Source organism: Podarcis tiliguerta (genome assembly GCF_965153285.1).
Source record: "Podarcis tiliguerta genome assembly, chromosome: 10".
Lineage (NCBI taxonomy): Eukaryota > Metazoa > Chordata > Lepidosauria > Squamata > Lacertidae > Podarcis > Podarcis tiliguerta.
Genome location: NC_139543.1, coordinates 46,160,252 through 46,187,084, shown reverse-complemented (window position 1 = coordinate 46,187,084; position 26,833 = coordinate 46,160,252). Strand labels below are relative to the sequence as shown.

Below are 26,833 nucleotides of genomic sequence, written 5' to 3'. Positions count from 1 at the left end.
CTTCGCGCTCCAATCAAAGGCCGCCAACCACCTTGACACAAGCGGTAGCAAATCATAGACGCATAGCTTGAGACGTTCTAGGCCCAGGCGTGATTCTTCTATGATATCCCGTCAGCGGCTTCCGCGTTGTACCATAGAGATGAAACTTGAAAACCATTGTGTTTGCCTTTCTCTAGTCTAGGACTATCCCAGCCCTTATGCCAGGCTTCCGGCTTCCGTCGTTTCCGCCGCGGCCCAGGAAGTTTACGCTACTCGTAAACTCCTCATACGGATATCAACCGCGCTCGGTGCCCATTTTCACTTCCGCCCTCGGGGACGTTCTAGGCGCAGTCTGTCAACCTCAGTGACTCGGAGGAGGAAGCGGCGGACGGGGTTGTTTTTTTCTTTGCTTCTTTTTTTTTTTAAACCCCGCTCCCCGGGGGCGCTCTAGCTCTCACTTCCGCGGCTGTCTATAGTTCCAAGAACGGCCCACTCTCTAGACTGTTCTCTGGAGCAGTTCCTTCTCTATGGCTCCGCGCCGCCGGAGCGGGAGGGCGGCAGGGACGTCGCGTCTTTAGCCGGGAGGCCGCGGCGGCGAGGGAAGGCCGGGAGCAGATGGAGCCTGGCATGGAGGCGGAGACGTTGGAGTCGAGGATCAGTGAGTGCGGGGGGGGGGGAGGGGTCCCCTCGGCGATTTCTGGCCCCACCCGGAGCCGCAGGTGCTGGTCCTGAGGGGAATCGTTGCCCTGGGCCTAACGCTCACCGGGGGAACGGAGCTTGGAAGCTCTGGGCCAGGTAGCAGCCCAGACGCCCCCCCCCTTCTCGCTTTTGTTTCCTCGCGAATCACCGGGATGCTTTGCTCCCCTGCCCCGACCCACGCAGTTCGTAACGTGCGAATGTGCAGGCGTGTCCCAGGAATACGCACCCCCAAGTAAAGTGCTGTTGGATTCAGTAGGCTTGCTCTGCAGTCAAGCACACCTAGAAGGATTATTTTTCCCATTTCATTTCTAATTGGTAAACCGCCTTTTTACATTACCTACCCAAGGCGGTTTACACACACACACACACACACACACACACACACACCAAAGATTGCACACCTTATAACGATCTGATCCAGTGCAAAAAAAGAAAGTCATAATAAAAACATAACTTTAAAATGTGTGCAGCCACTGAAAGAGAGAAGAGACGCCTCTCCTACCACACTCTTGTCAGCTCTGGTCGTAAAATAGTAAGGGGTGCTTAAAATACATTCAGAGACATAGGCAATGGGCAATGCCCAGTGAAGTCATATTTGAAAGTTAAGTCCATTGATCTCCCTGGTTCTGCACTTGAGTGTGAGTAAGATTGGATATCACCCATAATTTGCACTTGAATTGACAAGGAAAGAGACATTAGCATGAGCTAACAATCTACCCCAAAATGAAGTGGACAGGTTTCATTTGGGGGCTATCCACTTTGAAGGTCTACATCCATTTCACACGAGAGTGAGTTGTGGTCTGTGAAAACTTCTGTCACAATATGGTTGTTGGTCTTTAAGCTGTATTTCTTTTCTAGAGCTTCTTTCTGCCCCTTTTATTATCTATCCGTACTGAGATCATTGTGTCATTCTGTTCTCCAAAGCAGCTTGATTAATGCTTTAGGATTAACCCAGCCTGCAGTTGGCAAATCATTATAAAAAGGCATGTTGTTCTTCTTGTGCCAGAAGATTGTTGATTAGTTATACCAAGATGAAAGCAAAATAACAAACAAACAAACAAAACACAGTGTAGTTATTTTGGCTATGGTGAGCATCTGGTCCTTAATGCAGCTTCATTTCACTTCATTTTTTTACATGATGCTTAATAATGTAAGCTGGTGAAAATGTGGGTATGTCATCTTCCCAAGAGTTGAGGAGCTGGACTGAACCACTCTATCCTCCAGTCCCAGATCTCATTCATGATCAAATGAAGCTATCTAGATTGAGTCATACTGTGGATGGCACTCGCACATCTTTTCTAATCCTGCTTTGAAAGAGCTTTTCAAGCAATGGTGCTAGGGATTGAACGTGGGACATTTTGCGTGCAAGATATGTGCTCCTTTCCTGAGTTATGACCTCTTTCAGTTGCCTAATTCCCACTGTATGTCGTGGCACCCTTGCAGGAAACTGCCTTTTTTTAAAACTTCCCCTTATGTGGGATACCGTTGGAAAACCACTCTGGGAAACTGTTGTTCCCCTTGCAGGTAAGATCTGCTCTTGACAGAAGTTTTTCTTTTCTTTATCAATTCAGATAGAGCTACCAACCCTCTGAACAAGGACCTGGAATGGGACAGCATTAATGCTTTCTGTGACCAGCTCAATAAGGAACTAGAGGGGTTAGTATACCTAATCTGTTGCCCTACAAATTATAGACAGATTAACTGTTTTGTCTGTGGACACTCCAAATAACTGGTTAAATGAGGGGCTTCTAGAAAAGCATTCAGAAGAAGCATATGGCTGCAGCAGCACCCTGTTGTTTCTGCTCTTCTGGTTTTGTGTTTTGTCATCCCCGCCCCCTTCATTTGTACCTTGATGTCCTAAGACTTTGGTTCATTTTCTTATTTTACATGAAACTGTGTTTCCTCTCATTGGGATAACATTTGGGGGGGTGTTAGATATTAAAAATGGGAACCTACTTCTTTCTGAAGTAGTCAGGAGTTGGGGACTGATGGAGAGACAAATAGAAAAAGGAATTAGTTAAAGAAGACATGGTTTATTGGATGGGTATGCACAAAATCAGATCTAAAAAGGTTTGATGGCACAGTATGAATGCAGAGTTAGAGAAATACATTGTGTGGGGTAAACCTGTTTAAATGCTATGGGGATTTAGCAGATTGCAAAAAAGAATTGCTGTGCTGTGTGGGTGGGCTATAATAAACAGATAGTGTATAAGGAAATGGGAACATGGCACACCTCTCTTTGTCAGTAGTGAGTCAGGTTTCACAGTGTGGCCATTTTGGGTTACTGGAGTCTTTGACTAAGGTCTTGGATTAGGATTATGAATTCATCATGGGATAGACTATTAAGACCCCAACCAGCATGGAAAGGGATGATGAGATTTGTAGTCCAGCATCACTTAGAAGGCACCATGTTGGCTACACCTACTTCTGGAGCAACAGAAAACAAATTTGACCTATAATCTGCTCAAATTACTACTATTTCAAATTACTTCTAATGTATTTCAAATTACTGCTGCTACATATCTTCCAAACCTGAGACCTTGAAATTATGGTCTGGGAAACCACAGTAAATTACATAAAGCCTTTCAATAAAATGCCAAAACCGCTGATCTGTCAGGGGCAATTCCATTTCAGAAACCTAGGCAACCTCAGTTGCTTCAGATGCTGCTGCTGCCTGGCCTCTGGGGGCTGCCTAACAACAACTGCTAATGGGATCAGCTGAGCTAGGAGGGACAGGCAGAGACAGTGGCTGGGTGTCTTGGCTGCAAGCCCAATTCTGCTGTAGCTGGAGAGTGCTGTAAACCAAACTGCATCAAAAGTGTGCTGAAGTTGCTGGAGCTAATTGGACTGTGAAATAAAATGAACACGGGAGTAAAAGAAGGCATCCAACAGGTCCTACAAACTGCAGCACACACAGGAGTTTAAGCCAGACCATTTGCCCCAAGTGTTTTCACAACAAGATCTTTATCACAGCAGCAAGTCCTTCAGTAACCATTCCTGTGTCTTATCATTCAGCCCACCGCTTGCCACTCGACTTCTAGCCCACAAGATCCAGTCTCCACAAGAATGGGAAGCCATTCAGGCTCTTACGGTAAGAGGTTGTGAACCATTTCCTGCCAGTTTTAACTAAAGCAGGCGTGTGGAACGGCTGGCCCTCCCGATGTTGATGAACCACAACTCCAGTCAGCCCTAGCAAGAATGGCCAATGGTCAGGGATGTTGTGGAGTTTTAGTTCAACTGTAGTTGGTGGCCAAAGGTTCCCCACACCTGGACTAAAGGCTGGAAGGAGGGAGGTGAAGTTTCCGTGTGAATATCTCATTCTGGGGTGTCATAACTACGTTTTGGATGCAGCCTTGGGCAGGAGTTGGCCAAAGCTTAACACGAATCTATTCGAAGGCTGAGGCAGTTGGCTCAGGAGGGTTGATGAGTCCCCCCACTGTATAGCAGCAGGTCAGATAGTTTTGCCAGATGCTTTTGTTTTCTCATGGGATTCTCAGTATTTCGGAAGAGGCACTCTAGTCCCATTGTTTTCAGCATTTCAAGGACATGGCTGTCAACTTTTCCCTTTTTTTATTCCAAATAGGATTCCTCACAAGAAAAGGCAAAGGTTGACAGCTATGTTCAGGGATGATGTGGGGAGTGTTGGCCCAGAGGAATGGTGAAAAACTTGCTCAAGCCAACAGCCTCCATTGAAACACTTTGGCAAGTTACAACTGATTTGTGTAATTCTAGACACAGGATCAGTATAGAATTGGGGCTTGAATGGACCTGATGATTATGTACACTATGTACATGTCAATGAAAAATCAGATAAGTGAAACAAGTGAACCAACTCTCACATTGCAGTGAGAGTTTTCCCAGTCCTCCCACTACTGCCTCCAAAGAGATTAAGAACAAATAGATTTCCTAGGCTAATTTCTGATCCTCAGCTGGACAAACGTAGATCGTGAATAAAAAAATCATTTGCTTATGCCACACATGTTTTTTGTCTTGGCTCATCTATCACTGTCTTTCATACACAGCACTTCCCACTGTCCTATATAAAGTGGAAGAGTATCCCCCCACCCTTACATATTATTTAGGAAATTTTGTAGCCAGTTATGTTTTCCACCCTAATGAAGGCCTTTTCATCCGTGACTTAAGTATTCTCTTCCATTATTTTACATCATGGAACCTGACTTCAATCTCAATTTTTTGAACTGATATTTTCTTGACAGTGGCTCTTGGACTATTTAAGAAGTAAATAAATTGAAAACAGTGCATACAATGGGCTAGTAATGGTACTTTTCTTGGACACACATTGAAGCATTGTAGAAGAGTTGTTTTAAGTCGTAGTTATTGAGATGTAAACAGTTGTCTTATGTAAATAGTTGCATGATGAAAAAGTGAATCACAGCCAATATATATTTTTTCTCCACTTCTGTGATGTCTCACAAACCATCCCATCTTTTGAATTTTATCTTCAGTGAGTAATTTTGGCATGATAGCGAGTGAGACAAGTACTTTTTCACAAGCCCAATTATTCTAGTCCTGCTCCTCTTCATACCACCTCCTTGAAGTCATGGGATTATTTTTTTTCAAAATATCTGAGCTCCTTTGAGAAACTGCATTTCTCTTGTTGAATGCTTCTTTACAGCCATGACGACTAGGAACTTGCCTTGCCTGTGGCAATTGTTCATTACGGTTATGGCATAAGGGATTTCTTCCCCATCCACACAAAACAGTTGCTTTAGATGGTTAGGAACAATAAAAGTGCTTATAATTAAATGAGCGGAAATGCTAAATGAATTGCCAAACAAGAATTAGGCTACTTAGCAATATCATATTAAAAAAGAAATTCATAAACTATCAATTTAAAAACATCTGAATAAAAATGCCTCAAATGGTGTTCTATTTAAAATGAAATTTGTAGTCACAAATGGAAAATCCCTGTTATTTCTTCCGGCCCCACTCCTTACATTCATCTTGCATCATGAATTGAGGGGACTCTGACCAGCCTTCTGCTGATGTGATATAAGCTTTCAGATTCTAGCAAGAGTAAATGCAGTTGGCACATAAGAGCTTGGGAAAGAGTAAACTCTCATCTGACTATTGACATATGAAATATGGGATCAGGTGCCTAATAAGGATACTCTTGCAGCATTCAGTGTGTCTAATGAATTCTACTCACCTGTGCACACAGCAGCGGAGGAGGGCAGGATCTTTTGAGTCTCTGGGAACAGCAAACATTGATCAACACATGTCATTGACTGGTTATGTCATTATGCATGAACAGTGGTCAAGGATGATGGGAACAAACACCTGGAGGGCCGTGGGTTCCCTATGCCTGGGATAAGGAGATTCAGCCCCTACTCAGAGGTGTACCCCAGAGGTGTCAGGAAGTGGTGGCCAATTCTGCATTGAGTTCAGATGGGATTCCCTTTGATTATTTCCAGCCCTGTGAGATAGGGAAGGTAACTTGCACAGGGAGCCACGTGGGAGCTTAAAATAGGTCTCCAAGGGACCCTATTAATAGCTGGAGTAGATTTACTGGCTGGATTCAGCCAAACATCAATGTAAAGCACAATGATGAGGTTTACTGCTGTGAGTATGGGCATCTGGAGGACAAAATGATAAACAAGGTAGTACATTTTTAAAAAAACGGGAAGAAACGTGTGATGTCTTCTGGTACGTATACTTCATAGGGTGCTGTTTGTGCCCTGTTCTAAATAGCTTCCCAGCCCTCTGTTCTATTGCACCCTGAAGCAGGGCATGGGATTAGGGCCTCCTGGGGGTTAGATATCCGTGCTCACTCCCTGCTGTCTTGCCCATGCACAGGTGCTGGAGGCCTGTATGAAAAGCTGTGGCAAACGCTTCCATGACGAAGTAGGCAAGTTCCGCTTCCTTAACGAGCTCATCAAGGTGGTGTCGCCCAAGGTGAGTCTCGTCAGTGGTGTGGCAGGAACAAGAGGGGTGGCGACATAGGCTTCATTGAAACAGCAAAGAAGGAGCTGTTTTACGCCATGCAGACTTTTCAGCAGACTTCGATTCCAGAGCAGTAGAAGGCAATTTAGGGATATACATTGGCTTTATGGCAATAGCGTGGGAAATCCAGAGCTGCTTGACAGAATATGTCTTTTATTTGTTCCTTTGATTTGTGTCCTCACTCATGCTTACAGAAAGCCTCAGGTTGGCTTTTGAATCCCCCTTCTCCCTTTGTGGGAATGCTGAAGTAGAGATCAGATTCCATTCTGCCAGCAGCTACAGATGGTTTGGTCTGGACTCCTTAACTTTCAAAATACAGCAAAGGGGTAAATCCTCACTTTCCACTCCAATCAAGCACACGAAATGTCACCTTGAGCTTGTTACAAAGCTCCCTGGGACCATGGTGCAAGCCTTTCTCCCAATATAAATTCCTCCTCTAAGTCCCGTCATGTTTGATGTGGGTGTGTGATTGTTTCCCTCAGTATCTAGGAAGCCGGACCCCAGAGAAAGTGAAATCCAAGATCTTGGAGCTGTTGTATAGTTGGACATTGGGTCTGCCCCATGAAGTGAAGATTACAGAGGCCTATCAGATGCTGAAAAAACAAGGTGAGAGACCCTTTCTGAGCCCTGAGAATCCATGGCTTTCCTGCCCCCCCCCCCCCAGCTATGTGTTCTGATGCAGAAGAATGTAGCTTGTCAAGCTTTATTTATTTGTTTTTTACATTTTATTTCCCAACTTTGCCTCCAGGGAACTCAAGGTGGTATACCTGGTTCTCTCCCCCCCCCCAAATGTCACCTTCACAGCAGCCCTGTGAAGTAGGTTAGGTTGAAAAAATGTGACTTGCCCAATGTCACCTAGTGAGCTTTAGGACTGATTAGGAGTTTGAACCCTGGTCTCTCAGGGGCAAGTCCAACCCTTTCTAACCACTACACCATATTGGTTAACGTTTTGACATTTTTAAAAAAATCATGAACTGCACATCAGCAGCACTGGAAGGATAGTATTAAGAACTGAACATTCCCTTGTCGTCGTTATTCCATAACAAAAACCATGAGAAATGCAGAGACCTTTAAGTTGGTAAAAACTGCTGTTTGCTTGCAGGGATTGTAAAATGTGACCCCAAGTTGCCGGACGATGCCCCCTTCCCGCTGCCTCCACCCAGGCCAAAGAATGTCATCTTTGATGATGAAGAGAAGTCCAAGGTAAGCACTAAATAGATGACTTTAAACTTTTCTCAGTTTTCTTGTTCATCCAAGATAGAGTTTTCCACTGGGGGAAATACTTCCAGGTGCAGAAGGAGCCTCTATCGGCCCCTTTAAATTTTCTCAGTTTCTTACCTGCTGAAGTTTGTTTCCCCTGCAGTAACAGGCAAAAGTCTCCCGCAAAAATGGTGGAATTTCCCCCTGTATTCCCTTTAAAAATCTTAATTTCCTATTTTGTTGCTAAGAGACAAGAATGTTATAGCAGGCTACCAAGATAAATGTAAGCTACCAACCATGTGTGGTGGGTTCAAGAGACCTCTTGTTTTTGCTGCCTGCCTGGAACTACCAAACTAGGGGATCCTTAGGGTTCTGGCAGGTCCCAGTATATAGCTGTTGGGCTAAGTGGTTACAAGCTGTAAGGCAGGGGTACAGAAATGCTCCCAGAGCAGCCTGTTTGCCCCTCAGGCCTGCTTTCCTCTGATCTATGTGCCTTTGCAGATGCTGGCTCGCCTGCTCAAAAGCTCCCACCCTGAGGACCTCCGGGCTGCCAACAAACTTATCAAAGAGATGGTTCAGGAGGTAAGCTTTCCCCACTGAGAACTCTTTCCACCTCCAGCTGTCAACCAGGTTTGTGCCGTTTGTGTGCCATTCTGCTCTTTTCCATGGGATCTTAGAGCCGAGTCGTATCCCCACGGCAACCCTGTGACGTAGTTCAGGTAGTGAGTTGCATATCTGTGCAGGGATTCGAACCCAGATTCCATTCTGTGTCAAGCCCTCTTGCCTGGAGATGTGTAGGTGTCTGGTGGGGAGATGGGAGGGTCCTTCATAGCTCTACTCTTGTCCCTCCGTCAACATTGGGTTGAGGGGAGGAGCAGTAAAATACATGGCTGGAGCAGAGCAAGAAAATGGGTGGTGTGTTTTTGCCTGTTCCTAGGTTGTCCTTTGCTGTTGTGCTGAGGGGTGGAGGGGGAAAGAAATTCTTGAGCTTCAGAAGTACAGTTTGCTGTTGTAAAAGGAGCTATAATAGTTCTCTATAATGCAGCTGGGTAATGTCCCCCAGTCTCCAGGGTGTTGTGGCATTCTCCCAGCATGCAGTGGTGTTGGTGGTGTAAAACTGGAGGGTCTCAAATGCACTGTCCAAACCAGAGTCCCTTCCAGGTGGCATTCCAGAAAGTGGGCCACTCATTCTGAGTTTTCCAGAGGGGTAAGGAAGAAACCCAGGCTGCTCTCACCCTTCCACTTCTTCCAGGACCAAAAGCGAATGGAGAAGATCTCCAAGAGGGTGAACGCCATCGAGGAGGTGAACAACAATGTGAAGCTCCTGACCGAGATGGTGAATAACTACAGCAAAGGGGAGACGACCGAGAGCAGCGAGGACCTCATGAAAGTAAGAAAAGAGCTGTCCTAGTTGTGGGAGCTTTTTACAGTGGTACCTCGGAAGTCAAACGGAATCCGTTCTGGAAGTCCGTTCAACTTCCAAAACGTTCGGAAACCAAGGTCCGGCTTCCGGTTGGCTGCAGGAAGCTCCTGCAGCCAATCGGAAGCCATGGAAGTTGTGTCAGACGTTTGGGTTCCAAAGAACGTTCACAAACCGGAACACTCACTTCTGGGTTTGCAGTGTTTGGGAGCCAAAACGTTTGACTCGCAAGGTGTTCAGGATCCAAGGTACAACTGTAGTTCCTTCAGCTGGTCTTGGTGAAGTTAATGATGATTTCAAATTGACACAAGCCGTAAATATCATTACAGGAATTTCAGAAACCTCCCCAAATACAAAACAATTGCGTTTTTAGACTGTATATCAGGAGTGGGGAGCAGGTTCCAGCTGGAGGTCTAGATCCTGACCATCCCCCACCCTTGCAGGCCATTTTGACAGGTGGGCGGGACCTGTCAATCCTGGCGTCACAATGACATCAGGTGATCCAATGTAACAGATTTCCTTTGTGGGCCTGGATTGAGATCCACCTGCTGGGGAAGATCCTTTGCGTTGCTGGCTTGAATTCAGGTTGGCAGTGCAAAGGAATATTTGCACTGAAAGCAAGCCCTGCTTTGGATCTTGCTCTAACTGTTGATCTCAGCCGGGCTTGCTGTCCGGGGCCAGTCCAGTGATTGCCACTGATAGCATGTCTCCTTTGTCAAGGAGCAGCCAGAAACATTTTTTAAGGTTCCCAGGTGTTCCTTGTGCCGTTTCTCTACCTGACCCACACGTGACATCACCTGTGATATCAGGTGTGGGCAGGTGTGAGACTTGGGGGCAGGGGGGGGGGAACGAACTAGTGAGCCAAATTGCGATCCCTGCTGTATATAACCCCAAGAGAGCATGTTATGAAACCGACTCTTTCCCCATTGCAGGAGCTGTACCAGCGTTGTGAGCGCATGAGGCCCATGCTTTTTCGGCTTGCTAGTGATACAGAGGACAACGATGAGGCACTAGGTAAATGCAGGCAGCCACCTTAGATGGTGACAAGGGCCTTCCTATTCTTACCCATTCCCACCTCCCGCCTTCCCTACTTCCACCTCATGCTGAGCTGTTCAGGACAGGCTACTTGGATGGGTGGGTGGAGGTCCTTGAGAAAATATTCCAAATTTCAGAACTGGATAACTGGGACCGTTTCAGCTAAGACTGTACTTTAATTGCATCAGTAGACCCACCAGGATAGCAATCTAACTCTCAATAGCCATCTACACACTTTTAGCTGTGTAGTACATTCTTGTTGCAGAAAATCAAGTTTTAGGATTCAACATTCACACACGTTCTTGTTGAATAATGGGGTGCTGGGGCACCCTGCGATCATCATCTTTGTCCTCCTGTTGCAGCGGAAATTTTGCAAGCCAATGACAACCTGACGCAAGTGATCAACCTGTACAAGCAGCTTGTGAAAGGAGAGGAGATCAATGGTGAGACTGCGGCTGGTTGTCTCCCAGGTAAGGAAGCCCGAGGAACGGACTGCCCTAAAGGGAAGGTTTTGCTTTGTCCTTTCCAAAGCAAGACCCTGACCACGAAATATTGCCGAGTGAAATTGGTTGGGCATCCAAACTTGCAATTAAGGAAGTGGAAGGAGGAAGGTCTTGGCAATAGGGCTGGGTCAGTTGAGCAGAAAATATAGGAAACGGGGGATTGTGGAACAAGCATCTAACTAGCATAGTTGACTTGCTTGCCTCTTCTCACAGGCAGCACTTCAGCACTTCTGGATCTATCCGGACTCGACATGCCAACCACAAGCCCCTCCTACCCAGCCTTACCAAGCTTCTCAAGTGGCGGCTCAGCAACTTCTGTGCCAGAGCAGACCAGCTCCGTCTCTCTGCTGGATGACGAGCTCATGTCATTAGGTGAGTCCAGGGAAACGCTGAAGCCGCTTGGAAATGGAAAGTGTCTGGCGTTCAAGGAGTAAGCGGAATGGGGCTGGGCAAAACGGGAAGATGTTTGTGATCATGAACTGTAAGCGGGAAGCTGGTTAGTTTCCCCACCAAACCTGGTGGGAGTAGGGGAGGACTTCCCTCTCCAGTTTCTTTGCTGTACATATTTATTTAAAACACTACCCCTTCTGCCCTCCATAGAGCTCAACACCTTTAAAGACAAGGACAAAAGCCACATATTAACAATCTAAAGCAACTATTGCAAGGGAACAGTGAAACAGGAGCAGGAAATAACAGAACACAACAGTAATCTTTAAAAACACACCCACCCACCACCACTGTTCTGTAAGAGAGCAACTCAGAGCCCAAGGAAGGCTCTACCTGTTTGCAGAAGGCCATTAAGGAAGATGAGAGGTGGCCTTCCCTGGAAGGGTGTTCCAAAGGCAAGATACAGTTTACAAACCTCTGCCTGGTCCTACGCTCTTTGGATTCTCCATTATGGCATCTCCTTTATCTTTTTCTTCTCTCTAGGGCTTAATGATCCAGCAACTCCCTCAGCCCAGGGTACAGATAACAGCGGCTGGAACAATTTTCAGGTAAGGGCTTGGTTTTTAGAAAATATTAATTTCCTTTTGAGAGAATTCAGAACCCTTTTGGGATGGGAGAAGAACTGCAGCTGATGCTGCAGGTTTTTCAAGAGGAAAGAAGGTCAGCTGTAAGGCCCTCATTTTCTCCGTTGAATGTGTCCTATGAAACCTGCACATGAAGATTGTATGCTTGTATTTTTGTTTGGAGTGTATATTCTGAAGAACTGAAACTGATTATATTCCCACAGCATGTGTACAAGGGCTGGTGGTGGGGAAACATATAATCATTGAATATGGCAATCTGTGTGTGCATGAGGTTTCTATGTAGAAGTAACGTATGAAGGAAATGCTGTAAATTCTGAGGTAGTTCTCATCATCTACTACCACTTCAGGATGTTGGCTCTTCAACTGGGAGGGGGGGGGGACTTTCAGTCGGACTAGAACAAAGCTCCATTACACATGAAAACCAATCTCCCTGCTCCTAGTGGTCTTTGTGAGAGGAAGGGGAAGTCCTGCTTTCTTGGAGTGGAGAGAAAAGGATTGAAGTAGCTTGAGGCTGCAGCTTCCCTTCACCATATGAAGGCTAAGTCTCCAGCAAGTGGAGAGTTGCCTCTTATTTTTGTAGGTGAACAGGCATTTCCCTCTATTGCTTGAGAGTGCACATTAATCTCTGACTGCTGCATTGTTGGTATGTATGGGACCCCCTTTTTAGCTTCATGCCTCAGCGCCAAACCTTGTAGTAATAACATTCCCATCACCCCCATCATTCCTTGAGTGGTGCTCTCAGTGTGGGGCTTGTGCAAGTCTGCTCTGTGGAAATGTACAAACTTGCAAACCACTGCAGTCCTTCCAGCTGTGTTCTGAAGCAGGATCACAGTAGTTTGCCAGAGCTGTCATCGTGTGTTGAAGGCCATGTATTGAACTGTGTTCTTTGTACTGGGTGGTAATACAGTGGTACCCCGCAAGACGAATGCCTCGCAAGACGGAAAACCTGCTAGACGAAAGGGTTTTCCGTTTTTCGATGCGCTTCGCAGGATGAATTTCCCTATGGGCTTGCTTCGCAAGACGAAAACGTCTTGCGAGTCTTGAGATTTTTTTTCGCTCCCCACCCCCTTTTTCTAAGCCGCTAAACCGCTAATAGCCTTTTAGCAGCTAATCCACTAATCCCTTAAGCCTTTAATAGCTGCTAATAGCGCTAATCCGCTAATGGGCTTGCTTCGCAAGACGAAAAAACTGCTAGACGAAGAGACTCGTGGAACGAATTAATTTCGTCTTGCGAGGCACCACTGTATTGCTGATCTCCCTGCCAAGGGGTTTTGCTTCAGTTTGCTTGCTCTTGGTTGCATTGCTGTTAGTTCTTCTCTTTCCACTGCAGTCTTCTGACAGCCCTGAACTTGGCGCGCCCCCAGTCCCACCCACCCCAGCGGGGAAAGCTGATGCTGGACCACCTGCTACGACACCTCCTGCTGCCAGTGGCATGGCTGACCTGGATCTGCTGGGCAAGACTTTGATGCAACAGTCTCTTCCCCCAGAGTCTCTGCAAGTCAGATGGTAGGAAGCAAGGTGGGGAAGGGCCGGCTGCGAGGAGGGAGAGCAGCTTCTGGCTGAAGTGGAAGCCCGCCTTCCTGCTCCTCCTCTCAACAGCTTGTGTCTCTCTTGCCCACTTTGCAGGGAGAAGCAGCCCCTGCCACGGTTGACACTGCGCGACCTCCAAAACAAGAGCACTTCCAGCCCAGCTGTGAGCACCAGCAGCGCCCTGCCTCTCTTCCCGAGCCTCTCTTCAAACCCTCCTGCCCCCTTGCCCCTGTCCTCCGAGCAGCCAGCACCTGCCGCAGTCCCTCGGGGGCCCCCAACACCTTCTGGAGCCACGCTCCCCACAGCGGGTCTCCCTGCTTCCACATCCCCCCTGGAAATCTCGCTGACAAACGTCACGGTGCCTCTGGAATCCATCAAACCAAGTGAGTCTGGGCAGAGGTGGAGGGTGGCCTTACCCTGGGACAGGTGGCTTGGCTCAGCTGCTTGAGATACTTGGGGCTATTCATTCTGCAAGCACCTTTTCTCTCAGATGGGTGGAAGGGGCTTGATCTTCGCCAGGGTGGGTTGATGAATCTTACCTCCCAGCAAGGTGTTGGACTCCAGGATTCAGGGTGGTGGCTCTCCTAGTTCTTCTCAGCTCTCTGATGGACTGGTAGGAAAGAGCACATATGCAGGAGGCCGCCATGTGTTGAAACCCTTCTTGTAAATAAGTCTCAGCCCAAGAAGGTCTTCTGCACCTGTTGAGAAGCATCTTCACTTGCCCCGACTTTTAGAGGCTAAGTGTTAGCTGGGAGCAGGGCCGTCTTTAGCATATTTGCCGCCAGGGTGCAAAGATCTGCCCAGCGCCCCCAAATTTAGTTTAGCGAAATAGTCGTGTCAAAGGTGCCGCTGCACAGCAGCTCAATACAATGTGGAACATAATATTTTGATGTAAGAGTTCATTTCACATGCACGGCACTGTTGTGAATGACAAGCGCCATCATTGAGTCTAACAAGCACCGCCGCTGTGAATGATAAGCACCGCAGCTAGCACAACGTGTCTTTAGTGAATGAGCGCACAAAGTTGAAAGTCCTTTAGTGAAACAGTAGGTATACATTTCAGTAATACCTAGGTGTATATGTATTTTGTTTTTCTAGCTTGCTCAAAATTATTTATTATTTCGTAACAGGTAAATAGTTAAGAGCTTAGGCGGCTCCAGTGGCGGGCGCCTGGTGCCCCCCAGAATTCGGCACCTGGGCGCCCTGCACCCCTTGCACCCCAGGGTAAAGACGGCCCTGGCTGGGAGGAGACTGTGGGGAAGGACTTATGATCTGCTTTTCAGTATTGAAATTGACGTGTCTTTGCCTCTTTACAAACCTGTTGTTGCCAGCCTTTGCTGCATCTGAGAAAGGATGTGCTATTAACTTGAACAGCATTAAAAAAGGAGATTGAGTTACAAGCTGTTCTCAGCCTTGCTTGGGCTCCAGAGGGCGCCTGTGGCAGCACAATGGGTCAGTGTGTCTGGCAGCTAACCAGAAGGTTGGTGGCTTGAGCCCACCCAGGGACAACTGGGCAGAATTCCTGCATTGCAGGGGGATGGACTAGAAGAGCCTTGGGGTCCCTTCCAACTCTACAGTTCTATGATTCAAATGTTATAATGTCCAACATGTAATTGCGTTTAGCCAGCGAGTGAATTGTTTGCCTCTGCGGAATGAACCAATCCTCTCTCTTCTGTGGTTCTCCTGGTATGTCTTTGCTCCAGGCAACATCCTGCCGGTGACAGTGTATGACCAGCATGGATTCCGCGTCCTTTTCCACTTTGCCAAGGACTCTCTGCCTGACCGGCCTGATGTGCTAGTAGTGGTCATCTCCATGCTCAGCACAGCCCCCTTGCCCATTAGGAACATCATCTTTCAGTCTGCCGTCCCCAAGGTATTTTATTGACTTACTTCATTCATATCCTGACTTTCTTTCAGTGCAGGATGCAAAGCAACTCACAGCATGAATTAAAAAAGATGCAGCCAAAACCACAGATAAATATCACTAAAGGCAATTTAAAAAGCAACTCTTATTATAAACAGGTTCTAGTGCAACACACTAACCGCTACTCCACACTGCTTTGAGAAGGTGGAGGAAGACAGCAGGCCTGCAACCCTTCCCAGGGCCCCATGAACACTACCTGTGCAATCTTCATACGTTCCTCTTGCCTCCGTTTTTGATAACTTAGGAGTGGGGGGCGGTGTAGCTCTGTGGTAATAACCATGCTTTATTTTCAGAAGGTCTCAGGTTCATTCCCCTGGCATCTCCTGTTAAAAGGATCTTGAAATATCAGAGCTAAAACAGGGAAGATCCTGCCTGAGACCTTGGAGTCCTGCTGCTAGTTGAAAAAAGATGTCCATGGGCTTTGTCTGCCAGTGGTCTGTTTTATACAAGACGATTTCAAATTTTGGCCCAGCGGTCATTTGCTGCCAATCCCCATGCCAGCGGTGTGGGACCAGCATTGGGCTTCAGTTCCCATCACCCTCAGCCAGCATGGCCAGTGGTCAGGAATGCGGATGGCAGGAAATTGTAGTCCAGCATCATCTCAAGGGTTTCTGGGTCTGAGACCCACATTGGGCAAAAAGATTCTTTGCATTGCAGGGGGTTGTGTCTCTTGCAACTGTACAGTTCTATGACTCTATGTACTCAGTTGTATATTGGCACTTGTACTGTAAAGATTAGCTGTATTTGGAACACCAAATGTGAGGACCCTGCCCCCTAAAACAGTCAAAGATCGGGAAAAGTATTAGTCCAGTTTACATTTCCTGCCGTCCACTGTGAAAAAGAAAGAGCCAGGTTTCTTAAATCCTGAGCCCAAAGCACCCAGATTATTGCATTAAATCAAGGTTCTGGCACTAGGGGGAGCTGTTTTCACAGCAGAGTAGATGGAGACGGGACGTGGAAGACTCTAACCAGGTGATCTTTCCATCTTGGCTGCTTAGAAGCAGGTTTATGAGATTCTCCAGTTTGTGCTCTTTGACAGCTTCAGGTCAGTCACTGAATCCTCCTAATGCACTCTCGTTTCTGTAGGTGATGAAAGTGAAGCTGCAGCCACCCTCGGGGACAGAGCTCCCGGCATTCAACCCTATTGTGCCCCCCACTGCAATCACCCAGGTCCTCTTGCTTGCTAACCCACAGAAGGTAATGGCACCTCAGCAGAGGGATAGGGTGGGCGGCATTTCTTGTCCTATCAGCGTCAAGCTGCTAATGCCCTGCCAGCATTTTTGCTTCCCCCTCCCTCCTTTATTAAGAGCCCTGCGGGACCAGTGCAGCTGCGCTTCGAGTCCGCCACCTATTTCCCAGATTGCCTATAGGAAACCCTCAAGCACGACCCCTTGAGCGCAAGAGGCGCCCCATAAGAAGGGAAACCTCACCTGTTGCTCATCTTTCCCTCTGTCCAGGAGAAAGTAAGACTACGATACAAGCTGACCTTCACCATGGCCGACCGAACCTACAATGAAATGGGCGACGTGGACCAGTTCCCCCCTCCAGAGTCATGGGGCGACCTTTAGTTGCTGCCGCCGCTGCACTGCATCTGGCTGGCTTCAAAGGATCCTGCCGCCTCTAGGACAAGAGCTTTCCCAGAGCTGGCTGGCCCTCAGCCCAAGCTCTCAGACTGGAATGGCTGGCAGCTGGCCGTAGGCTGTGTGTGGAGGACAGTGGGCCGAGGGGAGGCCTGCTGGGGTTGGTGGGGGCAGGGCTGGCTGAGTGAGTTGTTCTCCGTTCTTCTAACTTGGTTTCTGAGCCCCCTCCTCTCCCCTTGCTCTCCCGGCTCTTGCTGTTCTCCCCACGGAAGAGGGCAGTCACGATCAGCTCCGAGAAGTCCGGGGAGAGACTCCTGGGACCGTTTCCCCTCCCCTTTCCTGCTTAAGGTTATGTTGGACCTGACTCCCCCCTTCCCAACCTTCAGCTCTTTTCACACTCCACCCTGTCCACACACAAGCTTGAGACTTGGGAGCGATGCCCCTCGCTCTGCTTCCCTGTGTCGCAACACGAAGCTGGGCTGGGGTCTCAGATGGGGCAAAAGGCACCACCGTTTTGCCACCGGAGGCCTAGTTGTTGGCGCCTGTTCACGACTCTGCTGGCAAAACAGCCTTGACACAACAGGAGGGTGTTTGGGTCTGTTTTGCTCACGAGGCCTTTCCTTCACCCTGGGCTGGATCATGGCCGTGGGCTAATGCTCCCCATGCTGAATGAGCCACCAGTGAGCCGAGTCTGACTCAGCTAATGGGATGGGCGAGGAGGAAAGCGGGTAGTGTGCCTCGTCTATTATGCCTTACGTTCAAAGGGTTGGTTGTTGTGGCCTGTTGTGCAGCTGCAAGGGAGGGGTCGTAGTCCACACTCTCCTCTCCTTTCTGGGAGAGGAAGCCGTCAATACCAAGAGGCTGCCTACAGGGTGAAGAGGGGCCCACTATATTGCCTGGGTGGAACTGTGGAGCTCCTGCATTTCACAGCTAAATATGGCACAGGCCTGGTACTCGGGAGGAGGGCGCTGAGGAGGAAAGAGTTGCCATAACAATGTCTGGTTCCCCACAGACCTTTGCCAGCTGATGCTGCCCCTCTTCTCCCGCCCACCAACCGGTGTGCTCACAGGATTTGGGCTAGGAAGCACCCACTCTGACTGACTTGAGTTCTCCTCAAGCCTGAGTGGGAGTGAGGCCTCAGCAAGTTACTGAACAGGCTGCTCCTCGGCAGGTGGACTTGAGCTTTACGGTTGAGAGCAGTGGGTGGGATTGTGAAGAACGATGTTTTGCCCAGGGGGCTTACGTCCCTGTTTCTGACAACAATTATCTCCTTTTGGTAGGAAAGCCTTTCTGAAGTGGGGTTCTGCTTTGACTGGATACTTTTACTTTCTGGTCTCTCTTTCAGGGTTCTCTTTGACCCCTTTCTAGATTCGGTTTGGTTTGGTTCTTGAAACAGGCTTGTATATATATTTTTGGTGAAAATTCTGCCTATGGAAAAGGACTTTAAAATAGACTCTGTGTGAAATCTGCTGTATTAATGGGAAATAAAACAATTTCTTTCCTGAAGCGCATCAGTCAGGACTTGATTGGAAGGGCACGAGGATCCCATGCTCTGCCTATCTCTCACTTGAAGGCCTTTGTCTTTTCTCCACTTAACCCTGTCTTGATCCTCACTACCTTAGACACGGTCACTACTGTGTGTACTCTGTGCTTTTAAAAAAAACCCATCAAAATACTATTTTGAGAAAAGCTGAATTCTGTGCTCTATATTATGCAAATACGCTTGTTTTTTATTTGTTTTACTCTACCCCTCCTAGTTGTAAGGGCACAGAAGTTTTACTCTGCTTTGGCAGCACTGTCTGCCTAATTCTAAATGTTTTGTCTTGAGGGCTAGGAAATGGCTTTTTTAAAAAGTCGAAATTCTCAAGATACTAACATGCACGCCCAGTTCCCAATTCTAGACTTGGATCTGTAAGCACGGAATACGCACAGCTCAGTCTGTAGTTCCACACCTGTAAATGGTCGACTTCAAGAAATACTCCGGAAGTTGTTGGAAGTAAAAATTGTGCATCACTTAGTAACCCCCCCCCCCAATATTAACCCTGTTCATCTCGGAAATGGAAAATGAGACCACTTTTTCTTTTACGTTTTGCAATCGAGGAAGTGCTGCAATAATCAATGACTTCAGGTGCTTTAATTGTTTAGACTGGATAATTGCATATGTTCCGGTCAGGACAAAGAGGTAAAAGTTTTAGATGCCTCCAATGACTGTGCCCTGGAACATTTGGTCATGAAACTGACTAGAGGGGATGCAACCCTTAACTTAAGGGGCACCCAAGACCTGATGCAGGATGTAAACGTTGAACCATTTGCAAAACAAAAACCCTGCTAATATAATGTAGTTGTACAAATCTACATTCTGGTTGCCTCACCTTAAAAAGGATCCCTGTAGAGCTGGGAAGTGCAACCGAAGTCACTTGAGGGGCTGAAGCAACTCTCCTATAGGAAAGGAGATGATCTTTGGGCCTTCGTAGGTTAGAAAAAAAGGCAAGGGGACATGATAGAGGTGTATAAGACTATGCAAAGTGTGGGGAAGCAGATAAGAAGTTTTTCTCCCTCTCATAACGCTCGAACTCAGGGACATCCAATGAAGCTGAATGTTGCTGAAAGATTGAAGACGGGGGGGGGGGGCGCAACACATAGTTAAACTACGGCATTCGCTCCCACAAAAGGTAGTGATGGTCACCAACTGGGATGTCTTTAAAAGAGGATTAGACAAATCCATGGAGGATCAGGTTATTGATAGCCACCAGCCATGATGGCTGGAGTCCACTTACCATATTGGAGGTGCTGTTGGTAGAGCATGGGACTCTTAATCTCAGGGTCATGGGTTTGAGTCCCACATACCTGCATTGCTGGGGGTTGGACTAGATGACCCTTGTGGTCCCTTCCAACGCTAAAGTTCTATGATTCTGAATACCAGTTGCTGACAATCACGGGTGGATGGAGTGCTGCTGCTGGCTTTCTACAAGCATCTGGTTGGCCACTGTGAGGTCAGAAGGCTGGATTAGAGGGGCCATTTATCTTTTTAGAGGACTCTGAGCCCCAGCAACCATTTCCAGTCATCCCGGCTTCTGTTCCTCTATCTCAATTCCTGTTTCAGTGCCAGGAACATCCATATGACATTAAGATACGAATATGGCAACCACCGTTGGCTCCTTGTTTTTGTTAGGGTTGCGATGGTGCGATGATCTCCTCAAGAGCCAGGCTATTTCTGCATTTGTGGAGGCGTGGAATTGCTACCAAAGCTAACCAAGGCATTAACTCTGGAAAATGTCACCTCTTCCTCCTGCCGGCAAGCTTGGTCTCAGCTCAAACTTGTGGGCTTGTCGTTTGTGGCTGGGTCTGCTGTGTGCAGAGCTCACACTTCCTCTTCTTCCCCACTTCCCACTCCTTTTGCAGAGGCCTCTGCAGCAATAATTGCTGCTGTGTGTCGCAGAGCTGGATTCAGCAGTGGTTGTGGAGGCCAGAAGGTAGCTACTTAACAGCGTGCAGCTGGATGTCTTGTTTGGGAACATAATACTGCTCCCATCTCCAGCTTAGGAGCTGTCTTGAAGATCTTGTCTTGCAAACTCTCTTTAAAAAAGAGTCCAAAATCAGCTGCAGTCTCTAGAGAGCACAAATCTCGCGTTCCATTCCTTGCAACAACCCTCTAAGCAAAATGGCACTACTATTGACAGCTTGAATCCTCTGCAGTAAGGTAGACTTCCCACACATATCTTAGTAGAAACAGGTTGGTTTACAAAAAAAGGAAGCTGGAAATTAATCATCATTTGTAGTAATAGTAGTAGTAGTAATTTATTATGGTCATTCATTTTTTTTGCAGTGTTTATTATTATTTCAACCTTCCTCCCAAAGGAGCCTAAAGAAATGACTTGTGTGGCTTCTCCAAGTGATGAGGAATCGTGGTGTGATGGACTACAGCAGTGGCATTAAGGATAAGTCACTGAGCATTGATATGTCCAGATAAGAATCAGGAAGGTTGTTTCCAGCTTCCTCTGTAATAGACGTAACATGTAGGCAGTTCTTCTATCTGCATTGCAGCGTCTGAGATGGTAGGCACAGTCCCACAACAATAAATTCTGTGCTTGTTTATTTTGTTGGGGCTTCGATCCCGTTTCTGTCCTAGTGGCCTGCTCTCTCCTGAGTAGGCCAAGCTTGATCCTCCCCATGGAACCCAAAAGTGGCATCTAAATGGCATCTTCCCTCCTTATCCCACTGGATGCCCATCTGTCATGAATGCTTTAATTGAGATTCCTGCATGACCGGGGGGGGGGAGGGGCTTGGACTAGATGATACTCGTGGTTCCTTCCAACTCGATGATTCTATGATCTCTCTGGTCCGCAGTAGCACCTGAAGAGAAGCACACTAGGAAAAGCAGATCCTTTTTTTAATGATGTTTGATATTCATGCCCCTGAGAAGTCCTAACTAAAAGGGGTAGGGAGGGGACCTGAGATGATGATTGATGATGATGATTGATAGGTAAGGTAAAGGTACCCCTGCCCGTACGGGCCAGTCGTGTCCAACTCTAGGGTTGCGTGCTCATCTCGCTCTAGAGGCCGGGAGCCGGCGCCGTCCGAAGACACTTCCGGGTCACGTGGCCAGTGTGACAAAGCTACAGCTGGCGAGCCAGCACCAGCGCAGCACACGGAAACGCTGTTTACCTTCCCCCTATAAAGCGGTACCTATTTATCTACTTGCACTTAGGGATGCTTTCGAACTGCTAGGTGGGCAGGAGCTGGGACCGAACGATGGGAGCTCACCCCGCCGCGGGGATTTGAACCGCCGACCATACGATCAGCAAGTCCTAGGCACTGAGGTTTTACCCACAGCGCCACCCGCGTCCCGATGATTATAATAAATTTTATTTATACCCCGCCCTCCCCGGCCAGGACTGGGCTCAGGGCGGCTAACCAAGATATACAATACGTTAAAAACATAAAAAACATAAAAACATAAAAACATAAAATCAAACAATTAAAATGCAGATTAAAATCAAAATAAAATCCAATGGTAACACACAAATTATAACTATAGGGTTTGGGGACTTTTAACGCTCACCATGCCAACAAGAGGGGCAAGCACTTTGGAACAGCCCAGCTGCAGTTCATGGGGAGCAGGAGGAAAATTGGCTCCAGGCTCTGTCCATTACAGCCTGTTGAGTAATAAATTTAACTTCAGCAGCCCCTTTACATCACAGGCGACACTACTTTCCATCTTGTCTCTGTGTCGAACATATCAGCTGATGCTGGCTGCATTCTATATGCACGCCTGCAATGAATCTAAAATTTGAGTGCTCAGCTGCAGCATAGGGGCTTTTGCCAAAGTATGTGCAATGAAGTGGTCATAGTAGTAGTAGTAGTAGTAGTAGTAGTTTATACTTTGTGGTAGAATTGCTACAGGAAATATATGTGACTGGAGAGAATCAAGACTAAGCCCCAGAAACTGAGTGCTGGAGGGCTACAGGCTCTCGATCCTTGCCCTTAAAGCTTAATAATAATCATAATGACTGAATAATTTAGGCCATCAATTCATGTGTGCTTGATAAAGGTAACTAGGTAACCTCAAAGCCTGCATAGCCCCTAGTTCAACAGAAGGGTACCAGTAATCTGTACAAGACGAAAACAAAACACTGATAGCAGTTCTAACCTAGCCCAGCTAATAGATAAATTTAGCAGCTGTGAGAATGCAACCTTTTTTGTAGCCGGCCTGAGGCAGTTCTTTCCTCCTTTCCTTTCTCATTTACAATTATAGAACTTTATCTCTGATGTGCTCACCCTGACCACTTCCTCACCTTAATTTTCCCACTTCTCAGTAACTTCATGCACTTTGTCCCCTATAATTCTTTGCCTGCCTGGGCTTTCTCTGCAACGATTGGCTTGCAAACGGCTGCAAATTGAGAGGTTGCTGACAGAGGTTTTTTTTGGGGGGGGGGGTGTTGGGGGTTTAGAACACAACAGTCATTTCCATCCAGGGTGTGCCTAAGAAGGTTACTGCACATTTCAGATGGCTTAATGTCACCTCGTTGAGCACTGCTCCCAGCATCATCGCTCCAGATCTCATTACACCACGTGGCTGTGGTCCAGCTCCCAAACGATCATGTAAACTGCCTCGATGAACAAAGCAATAAAGGTAAAGGGACCCCTGACCATCAGGCCCAGTCGTGGCCGCCTCTGGGGTTGCGGCGCTCATCTCGCTTTATTGGCCAAGGGAGCCGGCGTATAGCTTCCGGGTCATGTGGCCAGCATGACTAAGCCACTTCTGGCAAACCAGAGCAGCGCATGGAAACGCCGTTTATTTTCCCACCAGAGCAGTACCTATTTATCTACTTGCACTTTGATGTGCTTTCGAACTGCTAGGTTGGCAGGAGCAGGGACCGAGCAACGGGAGCTCACCCCGTCACGGGGATTCGAACCGCCGACCTTCTGATTGGCAAGTCCTAGGCTCTGTGGTTTAATCCACAGCACCAGCCGCGTCCCTGAACAAAGCAATAGGTGTCCAATAATTTGGGGGGGGGGGGTTGTTTGAGGCAGTGATGTCCGGACTTTGGGGCAGCTGCCCAGGACTCCACTCAGCATAAGGAGCAAGATGGTCCCTGAATGCATCAGGGCTGGCTTCCCACATTTTGAACGAATGCACATTACCATTTAAAGGTGTGTGCACACTACGTGATAATAGGCATTCAACGCTGGGTGCCAAGCACCTTTTCAGAATCCTGGAAACATGACACAATCCCCATATTGTCAATAGAGTCACTGTGGAGTATTGGTTAGAGTGTTGGACTAGGACCTGGGAAACCAGGGTTTGGATCCCAACCCAAACATGAAGCACACTGGGTGGTGCTGGGTGGTGCTGGGCTAGCCACTGTCTCTCAGCCTCACAGGGTGGTTGTGAGGATAAAATTGTGACGGGCAAACCATTTATCCCACCTTAAGCTCCTTGAAGGGAAAGGTGGTACAGTGGTACCTTGGTTTACGAACTTAATCTGTTCTGGAAGTCTGTTCTTAAACCAAAGCATTCTTAAACCAAGGCGTGCTTTCCCATAGCAGCGGGGGACTCGATTTACAAATGGAACACACTCAACATGTTCTGCTTCCAAGGCAAAGTTCACAAACCAAAACACCTACTTCTGGGTTTGCAGCGTTCTTAATCCAAGTTGTTCATAAACTAAGCTGTTCTTAAACCAAAGTACCATTGTATATACATGTAAGAAATAAAAAGAAATAAATATAAAGTGCCTTCTGCTGGAACAATTATAACCCGTTTAGTCCTAAGAATGTTCTTCTCAAGAGTTTCCCGCCTACATACATGCGCAGAGGTTTCCCAGGGCTGGGCCATTCCTCCTTACCATGCTTAAGTTGGGTATGAATGAAACAGGCAAAATAGGAAGCCGCACAGTGATTTAAGTCACCTCTGTATAACAATGTAGTCATACCTTGGATCTCAAATGCCTTGGCTCCCGAAAAAATCGGCTCCCAAACGATCGAAACCCAGAAGTGAGTCTTCTGGTTTTCAAATGATTTTCAGAAGCCGAACATCTGGTGCGGCTTCCAATTGGCTGCAGGATGTTCCTGCAGCCTATCAGAAGCCACACCATGGTTTTTTTAATGGTTTTAGGAGTCAGACAGACTCCCGAAGCACATTCTGTTCGAGAACCAAGGTACGACTGTAGATCTTCTGCATTCTGTGATATATATGCAGAAACACACCAGTTTTCAGCCCCTCTCTTTCGGAAACAAAATGTGCAAAACGTTTTGTTTTTTAAGGCAAGGAAGCTATGGAGATGCTATTTGAGGGGAGGGGAATAGAGAACACTGTTGCAGGTGAAAACATTCCCACTTATGGGCACAGACAACACAGATGGTAAATGAAATCATGTGAAGGTGTGTACAGTTCCAAACCACTGTGTAGTAATGTGGAAAAATGACCCTTGTGCATTCCAAAGGCTACATGTGTTATAATTCAGCAATTTCACATTGCAGTTTCTTTTGCTCCAGGAAAGGAAATTGCTCCTCTGGAAATTGATGTTGAACGTTGCACGTGTTTTATGGAAGAGCACACAGTCTTAAGAAGTTGGTCTGCAGTATTGTGTGTGCAGGATGCAATTAGATACTTCAGAGACAGGCAGGACAGAGTATTAGTATTTATAATTGCAGGTAGTAATGTATGATGCCCAGGGCTGAACTAGCAGGAGCTGTTGCACACTGCTAGCTTTGCTGTCCCAAAATCCATTGTTTACTTCACCTTGCCAGTAATGCTGGTTGGGCCAACCTGAGAAAGACCCTCTCTGGGCCTCTGCTGCAAAAGCTACACCCCCACCCTCCTGAGTTCATGCAACTTTATCAGCCAACCGTCTTCCTCACCCCAAACCTCAGGCTTCATTTCAGCGTCACCCCCACGCTGTCAAGCGTAAGCTGAGCCAGCGAGAGAAAGTAGGAAGTGCTACAGCGCGAGCCCTTGCAGCATAAAGGCTTGTTCTGCCTTGTTGCATGTTTGCTGTAATAATATTTCCCCTTTAAGGCTTGGCTGGAGTTATTTTTATTTTTTTTTTTCTCTTTTGGCGGGGTGGTGACAGGAACTGAGAGAGGCAGCAGCAGATCTTACCTGATCTCAGCATCTGCGAGAGGTGGCGGCGGCGGAGGCAAGAGAGAAAGAGGCAAGTTGCTGCAGAGAAAGTGTGAGAGAAATGGGAAGGACTTAAAACTTAGGGAGGAAAAGGAGGTGGAGAAACACACTGAAGATTGTGAGGGAAGGATATCGGAAGAAAGGGAAACAAGAGGAAATCAGTGAGGGTTGAGGAGGAGGAGGAGGAGGAAGTAGAAATGGGAAGAGAAGAGTGAAGTCAGAGAGAGAGAGAGAGAATAAAATAAGAGCAGAGAATGACAAGGAAGTGACAGGAATAAGCCTGCTGACAGGAGGAGGAGGAGGAGGAGGAGGAGAGAATCATTGATGGCAACAAGTGCCAGTGGCTTATGCTGAAGAGGAGGAGGGAAAGAACACCCAGCTGGTTTTTGGTCGTTGTGGTGGGACTGCGTTATCTTTCCCTCAAGATGATGAAGAGACAGTTCAATCGGATGCGGCAGCAGCTCAGTCACCCCAGCATTGGCGGAAGGTAAGGAGGACTAGCTTCTTGGCTTGATAATTGACAGGACCCACCCTTTAGGCAGTATACAGGTTAGGCCCTCTGGACTTTGCACAAGAACCTGAGTGGGCCAGATGAAAACTTGTAAGTTGGGCTCACATGGTGCCTTACTGGGCAGTAGCTGCTTCTGAAAACGTGACTGCGGGAGAGCTCTGAGTGCGTGGAGACATGCTTGCTCGTCTCTAGTCCCAGCACCACCAGGTGCTAATTCTAACTCTTACCCCCTCCTTTCCTGAATTCAGTTTGTAAGGAAGTTTATTTAGCAGACTAGAGCGACCACATTTCCATGCCACTATCTGGAACCATTGTTGGTGTGTGTGTGTTCAATAACGTTTGGGTTTTCCTTAAAAAAGCTCAACCCTACCCTTGCCTGAATCTTCCTTTGTCAGGGATGAAGAACCAATGGTCTTCTCTTAATACTATTGGGCTCCAGCTCCTACCAACCCCAGCCAGCATGGCCCAAAGGTCAGGGAACCATGGGAACTGTAGTCCAGCATCTGGAGGGGGGGGCACAGGTTCCATATAAGGCTGCCTACAGAACTCATTCAAAGCACATGTAATTCCCTCAGAAAAATTCTGGGCGCTGCATTTTTGGGAAACTGGAATTCCCAGCAACCCTCAACAAACTCAGAATTCTTTGAAATGTGTTTTGAACGTGCCTTAAAGTGAGTACACAGCCAAAGTAAAGGGCCACCGCTTTCACAAGCAGTGGGCCACCAGTGGCAGGATAGATGAGCATATAACTAGTGACCAGGCCACTCAACAAACTGTGCCTGTAACCACTTAAAAATCACTAAGGAACCAGAACATGAGAGCCCAGGTGAG

General features: G+C 47.3%; 2 protein-coding genes and 1 long non-coding RNA gene across 3 annotated transcripts in view; 2 read left to right on the top strand and 1 right to left on the bottom strand.

The window, feature by feature from the left end:
• On the top strand, window positions 1–18,371 carry GGA1 (golgi associated, gamma adaptin ear containing, ARF binding protein 1). Its single transcript, XM_083400751.1, has 17 exons — window positions 1–637; window positions 2,250–2,334; window positions 3,694–3,769; window positions 6,496–6,594; window positions 7,125–7,248; window positions 7,745–7,845; window positions 8,344–8,424; window positions 9,095–9,232; window positions 10,195–10,276; window positions 10,660–10,767; window positions 11,014–11,172; window positions 11,731–11,795; window positions 13,162–13,337; window positions 13,458–13,744; window positions 15,065–15,234; window positions 16,372–16,482; window positions 16,743–18,371. The coding sequence occupies exons 1-17, from the start codon at window positions 595–597 to the stop codon at window positions 16,851–16,853; spliced, it is 2,016 nt and encodes a 671-aa protein (XP_083256877.1). The 5' UTR covers window positions 1–594; the 3' UTR covers window positions 16,854–18,371.
• LOC310658641 lies at window positions 16,801–25,611 on the bottom strand. Its single transcript, XR_014502397.1, has 2 exons — window positions 25,471–25,611; window positions 16,801–21,233 (listed from the first exon to the last, which is right to left on the bottom strand). It is a non-coding gene; the product is annotated as an uncharacterized lncRNA (long non-coding RNA).
• The window catches only part of SH3BP1 (SH3 domain binding protein 1), a 35,322-nt gene continuing 33,774 nt past the window's right edge, over window positions 25,286–26,833 (top strand). The window contains exon 1 of the mRNA XM_083400743.1: window positions 25,286–25,978. Within this exon, the coding sequence (XP_083256869.1) occupies window positions 25,839–25,978 (140 nt within the window). The 5' untranslated portion in view covers window positions 25,286–25,838. The remainder of the gene's footprint in view (window positions 25,979–26,833) is intronic.